Source organism: Populus euphratica, unplaced genomic scaffold, assembly GCF_000495115.2.
Source record: "Populus euphratica unplaced genomic scaffold, PopEup_1.0 scaffold594.1, whole genome shotgun sequence".
In the NCBI taxonomy this organism is placed as follows: Eukaryota; Viridiplantae; Streptophyta; class Magnoliopsida; order Malpighiales; family Salicaceae; genus Populus; species Populus euphratica.
In genome coordinates, this window is record NW_011500470.1 from 46722 (window position 1) to 57919 (window position 11198).

The 11198-nt window shown below is 32.5% G+C and overlaps 1 protein-coding gene across 1 annotated transcript; it reads right to left on the reverse strand.

The window, feature by feature from the left end:
* Nucleotides 1–4176: 4176 nt before the first annotated feature.
* LOC105114890 (uncharacterized) lies at nucleotides 4177–8550 on the reverse strand. Its single transcript, XM_011011598.1, has 2 exons — nucleotides 8382–8550; nucleotides 4177–7622 (listed from the first exon to the last, which is right to left on the reverse strand). Exon 2 carries the CDS (start codon nucleotides 7533–7535, stop codon nucleotides 4662–4664), a length of 2874 nt encoding a protein of 957 aa, XP_011009900.1. The 5' UTR covers nucleotides 7536–7622; nucleotides 8382–8550; the 3' UTR covers nucleotides 4177–4661.
* Nucleotides 8551–11198: the final 2648 nt, after the last annotated feature.

Consider the following 11198-nt stretch of genomic DNA (forward strand, 5'->3'; position numbering starts at 1 on the left):
ATGTTTTGAGCAAGTTGAGTATTGATTGTCTCTTGCTTTTCAATGAATACATGCAATGTTTCCTCAAGATTTGTTCTAAGAGGTGGAGCATATCTATGAGAATTTTGAAAATTATGGTGTGCTTGAAACTATGGTTGTAAAGTTTGTGCATTGTCACTTTTCCAACTAAAATTTGGGTGATTTCTCCAACCAGGATTGTATGTTTGCGAGAATGGGCTATGCTTGGGCCTTTGAAAACTATTTAAAGCATGGGCTTGTTCATGGAGACATTCCTTAAAAGAAGGCAAGGTTAGACAGTCAATGGTTGAGTGTTCATTTGTTTCATAGATTTGACATGCAATGTCTTGAATAGATTTTAGTTTACCACTCTTTTTCAATTCTAGTGCCTTAACTTTTATAGCTAAAGATGCAAACTTAACTTGAAAGTCATGATCATCCCTAAGGTTGCACATACCTCTATTAGATGTATGAGGTTGGATTTTACTTGAAGTCTCATACATGACTATAGTGTCCTAATTTTGAGCATTTTCAACTAGCAAGTCTATGTATTCCATTGCTTCATTAGGGTCTTTATCTTTAAAGGTTTCATTACACATCAATTCAACCATTTGCCTATCTTTAGGTGTTAAGCCTTCATAAAAACATGAAACCAATCTTTATATTTCAAAACTATGATGAGGACAAGTATTAAACAAGTCTTGATACTTATCCCAACATTGGTAAAATGTTTCTCCTAGTTTTTTAGTAAAAGTGGTGATTTGGCTTTTGAAAGAGTTTATTCTGTGAGATGGAAAACACTTCTTTAAAAATTATTGTTGTATTTTATCCCAAGCACAAATGGATCATGGTCTTAAATTTTATAGCTATATTTTAGCTTTATCTTTTAATGAAAAAGGAAAAAGCTTTAATTTGATGGTGTTCATGCTACCATTTAAGTTATTATAGGTGTTACAAACCTCCTCAAATTCCCTTAAATGCAAGTATGGATTTTCTAAATCTAAGCCATGAAAAGAAGGTAAAAGTTGAATAATGTCTAGCTTAAAATTAAAATGAGATACATCAGGAGGAAAAACTATACATGATGATGCACTTGTTCTTGTGGGATTCATGTGGTCTCTAAGTGTTCTAACACAGTTATTCTTATTATTCTCATTGTAAAGTGATTGATTATATTCTTTGGTCATATTTTCTGAAAATGATGAGGATACCCTACAAAGTCTACCACTTAATGTACGTGACCACACTCTCATGCACGTGTAGGAATAAAATAAAAGGAAAAAGAAAACAAAAGAAAAGGGAACAAGAGAAAAGAAACAAAGTTATATACAAGAAAAGAGAAAAGAGAAAATAAAATAAATACTATAATTTGTATAAGAACTTACCTCCTCAGCAATGGCACCAAAAACTTGACACGACCAAAAAATTGATGTCTTCTCCTAAATACAGGAGTGTCGAAGTAATAAATAACCCTACAAAACTAGGGTCGAACCATAGGGAGGTTAATTATATAAATTATAGATAACAATAACACAACAATAACAAAAACAACAACAATAATAATAGTAGTAATAATAAAGAAGAAGAAGAAAAATTTGATGAGAACTTTGAGATGTAAGATTAATGTAATGATTACATAGTAGTAGTAGTAGTAGCAGCAGTAGTAGCAGTAGTAGTAGTAGTAATAATAAAGAAGAAGAAGAAAAAGTTGATGAAAACTTTGAGGTGGAAAATTAATGTAATGATTAAATAATAATAACAACAAATGTAAAGGTTGAGGATCTACTAATGGTATGTCAAACAAGTATAATATAAACTCTTATTATTCAATTGGAAACCACACACAAAGAAGGTTCTCATCAGATTATAAATTGTTAACATGATTACATTAGTTATCTTATTCAATTAATGCTAATACTTTTAAATCTCATCAGGCATTCATGATTATAACTTATGTTAACAACAAATCAAGTTCCTTTCATAGCTCAGGTGTCGGTTATACCATACATTATGGGCTATGAGTTATACCATACAGTATGAACTATGAAAGTGACAAGCATTTGTTGTACCAAGTGTTATACAACATAAATCTATATTAGTCATTTAACAAGCAAAGTATTAAAGAGTAAACAAGATAACAAATATAAAACATGTTAGTATCAAACATTAAATTCCATGTTAAGTTTACACTATACTTATTCTTACACTATTAGTGTAACCTTTTCACCTTGACATAATAAACTTAACTAAATATAATGAAAGAAAGAAAAATAAATAAATAAAATAAGAACATAAATAAGATAAAAGTTAACTAAGTAAATGCCTCCTTTTATAGGCCAAAATGGGGAACTATTGATTTGATGACTAGGAAAGGAAATAAAAGGCATAAACAAGATATTAATGAAAATAAAACTTAAGCATTACAAAAATACAAAAAGAGAAAGCAAAAGCATGATCTTGATCTAGAGACCAACATACCCAAATGCATGGCAAATGCCTCCTTTTATATGCCAAAATTAGGAACTATTGATTTGATGAGTGGGTGGTCAACTCTTGACTTGGTGACAATCCTTATCTTCTCTTGTCTGCTCAAAATGTCATTGATAACATCAAAATTGGAACCACTTAAAATATAAAAGTTGTAGGAAATTGTCTCAGTTTTCCAGGAAGAAAAAATTGGAGGTCATTTGGATTTCTAAAACTCTAGATATGGGTCAAACACTAAATAGTGTTCGGGTTGCAGGACTTAAACTCAAGATATCCCCATATTTTAATTCAAGTATTTTACGACTTCTGCTATCTATTCTTCCTTCCTTGTTTTTAATTTTTATGTTACTAATATTTTTAGGGACAGAAAAAAAAGATGACAACATTTTTTTTGTACTAAGATGTTAAAACCAAGAGAGAAGAAGAAGACTAAAAACACAACTAAACTTAGAAAGTTTGACCGACTGTTTATATTTTCTAATGATTTCTTTAGAAATCTCTCTTCCTCTCCTCTTTCTTTGTATGGCCGATCAAGTATAGATATTTATAGATAACGATTTAATTAATTCTATCTATATCCTTCCTTTAGACTTTCATATTTTTCAAGTAAATCTTTCTAGTATTCTAACACCCATTTTTATTAACTTTAAACCAGGCCATATCGAATTTTCTTAAATTACATTTCATCATAATTCTTTCATAATTTATTTCTTTCATATGGTTTTTATTTGCATTTTTGTTTTTTTTTATTTTTTGGCCATTTTTCATAATTCATTTTTAAAAAAAATCATACATAAACATTTTATTCCAATTTTCCACATCTATCATCATCCCCATGATTTAAATATTCACTTTACTCAATTAGTATAAGTTTTCCCTCATTAATTTTTTTAAAAAAAATTCCAAGAGTTTACATAGCAACTTAGATTAATTTAAATAATATGTTCCTGAATTTCAATTAACTATGCGTTTAGTAACTCCCTGTAAAATTTCAGCTCGATACAATATACAATTTGAATATATAATAAGAAGATCATCCCCTGAATAAAATAAATAAGTAACAAGCTAAAAAAATAACATCATCATCATAGCCTGGAAGAACTTTGTTAGCAATTAAGGTATTCCTAACATATAAGCTCTTTCTTTTCTTAAATTTTAGTTACTTATCATATATTTTTTTATGTGTCAAAGGTACAAGAGTTATAGAACTTCTATCCATCTCAAAGAAAAACCTCTTACAACTTTAGTGCTTCATAAAATTCAATATATTTCACTCAATTGTTTTCATTTTATCTTTTACCTTTTATTTCAATTTTTTGTAGTTATTTCAAAACTGAAAATCAATTAACCAAAATTAATGAATATTATAATGCAATCTAAATATATATAAAAAAACTTAAAAATCAATAAAATATTAAAAGAAGAGAAAACAAAATTATGATTATAATTTCATGAGTAGTAAAGTAAATTTGTGCGAAATATAAATGATACAAAGACTCAAAATACAACAGAAAAAAATTAATTAAAACAATTATTTTACACCTAAATAACCCATATATAATAGAAATAAAATGAATAGGTCAAAACAAATTGTGGACATGAAGTCCACCCAAGTGCTCTTAGAGGGAGTGGACATCCAGCACAAATGAAGCATGTCACGCATTCAAAAAGAGATCTCGATGACAAGAATTATATAAGAGCAATGCCCAATACATTAGTAACTTCACAAATAATATTCTTCTTCAAAATAGAAACAAGTGGATGTTACTGCTAACAGACAACCTCCACACCCTAATAGGAAGCAAAATGAACCAAGTGAAGAAAATTTAACTTTCGTAGCTTGGCTAATTAGCTAATCCTGGCGGTGACTTGTTACCCAACTGACCAAGTTGCAGATCAACAATGGAGGGACAAAAAACGGGGAATAAACAGAAAGCAAGCTTGATACAAAAGGCCAGCGGCTTCTTTCCCCAGTGAAAGCAGGATGACAAGTAATAAAAGAGCATACACTGCTGAAAACATCGAGTTCGGCATATTCATGAGCATTTTCAAGATTAAAATCTAGGACATGGTCGAAGCATTGATTCAACCTGACAGAAATGTCATCACTAGTGAAGCATGCATGATACAGATGGTCTCGCAAAAATATACAGCATTAGACTAATTAACCTATCATCTCAAACAAGGTCAAAATAATGAACTGGCAATGCTGCAGGATCAAGTTCCCAGAAGCCTCTGAGACTGCCACCTCTCTCTTCTGTCAGTTGACAAGCAGGAATTTGATGGGAGAATCTAATCAGCTCAGTACAGAGAACCTCCTGTGTATGAGCCGATAGCCCTATTAATTTTGTCTTGAAAACTGAGTTGAAACCACTAACACGTTCTAAAAGTGAAACCTTAATCTGCAAATCATTTTGATCAAGGACTTCCACCACATCATATTCACAATTCTCCAAGTCAGAATGTTTAATTTCAGGGAACCAATTCTTGTACAGAGCCCAAACTTCACCTTTCCTTGGCAAAATGGTATATTCATTTCTCTTACTATCAAATTCTACGGCTAATCGATGCGAGAAGGAACTGGTAGAAGAATAGTACTTTAGTTTTCCATTTTTTGCCTTAAATCTTCCACAACAAGTAGGCATTTTCTTATCTTGCCACTGAATCACAGTTTTCTGCAGCAAACAAGGAGTAAGCCACCTTAACCACAACTTAAAACCTTGGTCAGATTGAATTTTCATAATTTGACCATAGTACTTTGGCAAGCCATCCTCATCACTGTACAGTGACCAGATCTGACCAACCTGGAACTTTTCCATGGATTTCTCGGCGTCAAAGTTGAAAAATTCTGGTTCTGGAATTTCAATAGCATCTACGGCACTGCAATCTTCCATGATGCTGCCACAATTATCCTCAGATAGCAGAGACGTGCCTTTTGTGTCAGGTTGATGCATCGAAGTACCTGATTCACATATCACTTCAGGTTTTGCTTTGTCTGAGGATCTCGAACATGATCCATCACAATGAGCATTGCCAACCTCCTCTCTGAGATCTTCAGGATTGGCAATCTCTAAAATTGTTTTAGGCAAAGAAGCTGGATCAAGTTCAAAAGATCCCCTTGGCACACCTTCTCTTTCATTGCCTGTCAGTTTGAATGATGGAATCATGTGGGAGAACCGGAACAGTTCAGCTGGAGGAATTTCAAACACGTCCATCCCTTCCTTTCTAATCCGACAAAAAAGGCTCACAAAGCCCTTCACTTTACCCAAGAAGGCAACACGAGCACCAACACCCTCAGCAAATTCGGACAAAATTTCAACAAACTCATATTCATAGTCCTGATGAGCATCAGCATTAGATTTCCATTTGAGATCCCAATTTTTGAAGAGGGCCCAAGTCTCCCCCTTTCTAGGAAATATATTGTATGTGTTTCTTTGGCCACTTTCTTCCAAATCAATCAGATGAGAAAACATTAGCCGCTTGTCAGTGTATTGAGATTTTCCATTTTTGAACTTACCACAAGCCACAGGCAAGCCCTCCTCAACCCATTCAGCTTCATTCTCATCATCTGGGCATGCCTCTAGCCAGGTTATCCGCAAATTGAATCCAGGAGAGACAACTTTCTTGATTTGAGCATAAAATCTAGGCATGGCATCCAAGTTGTCATATACAGCCCACACCTGCCCCACTGAAAAGCACTCTCCACCCCGGTCTTTGTCAAAATCATGGAAATCAGGATCGGGATAGTCATATGAATCCGGATCTGATGCGGATTGTGAGGTTGAATCTGATGACAAGCGAATAGGGGTCTCAGAGTTTTTCTGACAGAAAATTGCTTCTACCTTTTCTTTTCCCTTCACATTCTCGGTGTCCTTGATTTCTTTACTTTCTTCTGGTTTCAGGATGGCCTCGTCTTTCACATCAGCAGCTATACTAGATTGATCTTCTTTGTCAGACACATCCTCCCTCATTTCATTCGCATTCTCCTCTTCAGTTTCACAGAACGATCCACTCAACTTGGCCATTTTTGGATCTCTCACATGGTCTTCATCATCACTCAGATTTTCCTTATAAGAAACCTGCTGTTTTTGCCGTCCAGATCGCCTTGGGCGCTCTCCTTTATATTCAAAATTCACCTCAGCCTCAAAATCACCATCTTCCTCACTAGCCAAGTCTTCATCAGAATCAGTTTCAGTGTTGCAACTTTCACTGGACTCCTCTTCTCTCTTCTTCTTTCTTTTACCATTTACTTTTTCTGAAGGGAACTCTGTTTTCGATGGCACAGTGTTCAAATTTTCTTGCCGTCCCAGCCCCACTTTGCTAGCAGTCTGATTTGGGATATTCTTCCTTTGCGGAAATGATGATTGATTCAAGTTCCATTCTGTCGGAAGCCCCTGTCCACTCCTTTCATATGCAAAAAAGGATCTGTTGCAACTCTGGCACACAAGAGGTTTGTTAATAATTTCTATGTAATACTGGTATCTTACAGTACAAAATGGACATGCAGTCCAGAAAGTTGGCCGGCCATTAGAGGAATCACGTTGAGAGGCTGGCTGTTGAGATTGCCTGTAGTGAGGATTGAAGCCAGTAAAATTTGAGCAGGGGGCTGCCTTCTGTGGTGGCCGGTATGGCGGTGCAGGTTTACTCATAGAAGCTTTGCGTTTAATATCATGCAAGGACCGTTTTCCCTTGTCCAAAAGCACTGTTTGGGCATCCTTAATTAACTTAAATGCAGATTCAGCACCAGGGAACTGATTTTTGTCAGGATGAAGTTGGAGGGCAAATTTCCTGTACTGTTTCTTAATAGTTGCTTCGTCAGCTGTCTCTTCAATCTGAAGGATGCCATACCAGTCCATGTCAGTCCCTAACAGTTTTTTATCGGCAGTGCAATGCACATCACAAACAGTTAGCATCTGAGAAATGTTTTCCAAATCCTTATAAAGTTGTTGGGCTTTGAGCAGAATTCTACGGGCTGTTGGAAAATCCTTCTTTACCATCAAACTCTCTGCAACGCCCTTCGCCCTGAAGGCCTCATCTTTGTTGCACTCCATCACTCAATTCAGATGACCAGGTTGAAAAGCAGATCTTCCACAAGCCCCGAGAAAAATCCACTTTCAACTCTCACATCCAAACGGGCTCTGCATATTTGTACAGGTGGAACATAAATAAGAACTATGATTAACTTGGAAAACAAGAGAAGTATTGTCAGAGTAATTGACATTTACTGTAGGCTTCACTGGTATATGAATCGCAGACAACGATAGGGAATCGGCATCACATAAACACATTAAAAGAGTTATTGAGCAATTTTCACAAATATTCACCCTATAAATCTAAACCTGAAATAAAAAACACAAATCTGCTGCTGAAAACCAAAAGACCAATCCTCTCCGATTTCAACCATTTTCAAGTCCAGAGTAACAAACTTTGAATCCATAAGCACAAGTTTCAAAGAAAAAAATCAAAAAGTTTCTAACAAGCAAACATCAGTGGTTGACATAAAAAACCATGACATGAAAAGGCAATCCAACAAACCAACATTCAGTAATTGACATACTCTGTTTCTAACCAACCATGCCACCATTGTAATGGTCAAAACAGAAACCACCCATAAAACTAGGCATGCCCCATAAAGCCATAGCCCTAAGGCAAGAAACTTTGGAACTCAAAAACCTCATAAATTAAACCCTAACTGTGTCCAAATTGGGCAAGAAACAAGTAAAGCAAGAAACTTTGGAGCTCAAAACCCAATAAATTAAACCAAGCACATGCAAATGCAGAAGAACCAGAAATAATGGAGCCTTAAAATCCCTGGAAAAAGGATAATTAATGTATGTTGTCAATTCAAAAAATAGAATTTTAGGGTACCAAAAATACAAGAGAAGAAAGGAATTTACTGGTTTGTTTCACAAGAAAGGAAACCATAAGGCAATCTGTGAGTGCAACAGAGCTAAGCATTAGGGCCGAACAGATCTTGAGAAGAAGAGGAGTTAGTTTATTTGGAATGATAATTGTTGCCCGTTTGACCTAATTTCTCGATTGGCACTATCTTTGCCAGTTTGAGATGGAAATTATTATTGGAAATTTTAGAAGTTGAAGGGCTTTTTTGTGATTTCACTTTACATTTAGGTTTTGTTATTTTGCCATTGAGATTTTAATCATTTGCAAATTAGGTTTCCACGGTGAAAAAACATTTTGTAATCATATCCATAGTTGCAAATCGGTTCCTAGGATTTACTAGGGCTTGGGGTATTGAATTAGTTCATTAGTCATTTGAATGTTTTTTCCTTTTTTAAAAAGTGAAAAAACAATAATAATTTTTGTGTTTATCCAATCAATTTTAATCAAGTCAATTAAGTTTTAATTGAATAAATAATTCAATTATAAACTTCATATGTTTTATACAATGATATATCAGGTTTTTAAGTTATCTTCAAAATAAATTAAATTAGACCTTAATAATAACAAACATACTAAACAAGAATTATAAATGTTGCATATGTATAACATTATTGTTATATTTTTTTTCAAACCGGAATTTCTCTTGTAACGAGAAAAGAATAAAAAGTTCTTGCTTTTTACTAGTAAAAAAAAGATGGATTATCATTTAGTAATTTAATCACTAGAAATCATAACTGATCTTATAGAATAAATAAGATGATTAATTGTGTATAAGAAGAACATATTACCCCAAATACATCTTATCTAAAATAAGTTACATTATTTGTTTGTAGGATATATACTAAGGTGTTGTTGTTATTTCTAATCATTGATTTGTCTAAGATTTAGGATAAATTTTTCTCAGTAAGGAGATTTTTATCTTATCAGGTTAAAACCTAACCACTTTAGAATCAAAACATATTTTTTATATTTTCTTCTTTTAATATCAAAAATATATTTTATGTATAAGTTCGTAACCCTTCATATTAGGATAAACAAAATAAATTATTTGGCATTTTTAAAATATAGACCAAGATCTCGTGGATTTCTTAAATGGGTTATTAATTCAAAAATACATGCAAAAAAACTCTTTTCCATGAATTTTTATATTAAAAGATGCTAAATCATGCCTTTTTTTTGTTTATTTTTAATATTTAATATTTTTATATTTTATTTTTGAGAAACTTGACCATATAAAATTAAAAATATTTTTTAAAAAAATATATTTTTTGTTGTTGTTTTAGTGGAATAGAACCAATTCGTTTACTACTTGAAAGTGTTTCTCATGTAGTTTCAATTTCAATATGGGAGGATAGAAAAAAAGTAAAGAATTTAAAATTAATTGTAAGATGATTTTTCAAAAATTAAAATTTTGAATGAAAACCATGATTGGCAAGACACAAATAAAATGTTTTTATCAAGACTATTTTAACTAATGTATCAATTCAAGGCAAATTATCAACTCAAAACTAAAAAACACCAAAACATCAACACAAATTTTATTAATTTCATGAACTTCATTCAAATTTTATATTAATTCAAATAAATTAAAACATACTCAAACAAAAATCATGAACCAACATTTAATGTCTAAAAAACAATGATAACCCAAAAAATCAACTTGTAATTTAACATAAATTATCATACCAAAAACACAAATAAATTCAAATTAAATAATGTTCAAATAATCCAAATTTTATACACAATAATGAGGTTTTGTCCCAAAACTCACAACATTTTATCAATTTGTCCAAAAAATGATTTGAGATTATAAATCAATCTTCCAAAAGTGACTAAATGAGTTTTGGGTGATTTAGGGAGCCAACTAAGTGCACTAACGGGTGGAAACAATGGTGGAATGTGGTCTCCATGCACCTCTATCACTGACAATGTGTGAGTCCACACACCATCACCAATTAAGAGAAAAGGGGTACATCTAGATCAATTTCTTCTTTTATTTCTTCCTATGCTGGTAGTATCACAATCAGAGACCTAAAAATAAAAAAGAAACACACAGTGATGTGAACCTCTTGATCACGTAATCAAACAACCCCCAATAAATTAGATAACAACTCGGAAAATCGAAAGTTAAGTTTGTCAAAGTCTTGACCTAGAGGTAACCTTGTACCAAGAAACCAAAGATATTGAAAAAAGACTTTGACCCAAAAATAACCTTGTATCTAGGAATCCTAAATATTTGAATGATATCATGAAGTTAATTATTCTTTGATAAGCAATGTACGATCTTTATTCATGCAAAAAAAGGTTGTTTTTCCATAAACAAACAAAAGAAAAACTCATGTTTATTATTCAACTTATTGCTGAAATTTATAGCTAAAAAATATAATATAGTCTCCTCTAATTAACCCTAATCAACCCCTTTTAGTTTGCAAGTTAATGGGTCTAAATTATTAATTAATTAACATAAGTCCAATAATAAAATAAACTCTTAAACAATATATAATCGGCTAGAACAAACCTATATTAAAAGTAATTATTCAACATTAAATAAATAAATAAAATAATAAGAAATTCTTCATGCTGAAATTCTTTCATCTAGCTCAAACTTTAATTTTTGCACATTATTGGTAGGCTTTCAATCCTAGTTTCTAACATATTGTTCTCTAACATCCGAATTATTTAATGGGCCCACAATATATAGTTGGAAAGCTTGATATGTCTAATTTCTATTTCAACTTGAATCACAGCAAAATCCTACCTGAAATCTAGATATGTCCTAAACAGTATAAAGAGGTGTAGTTTGGCAAATTTGA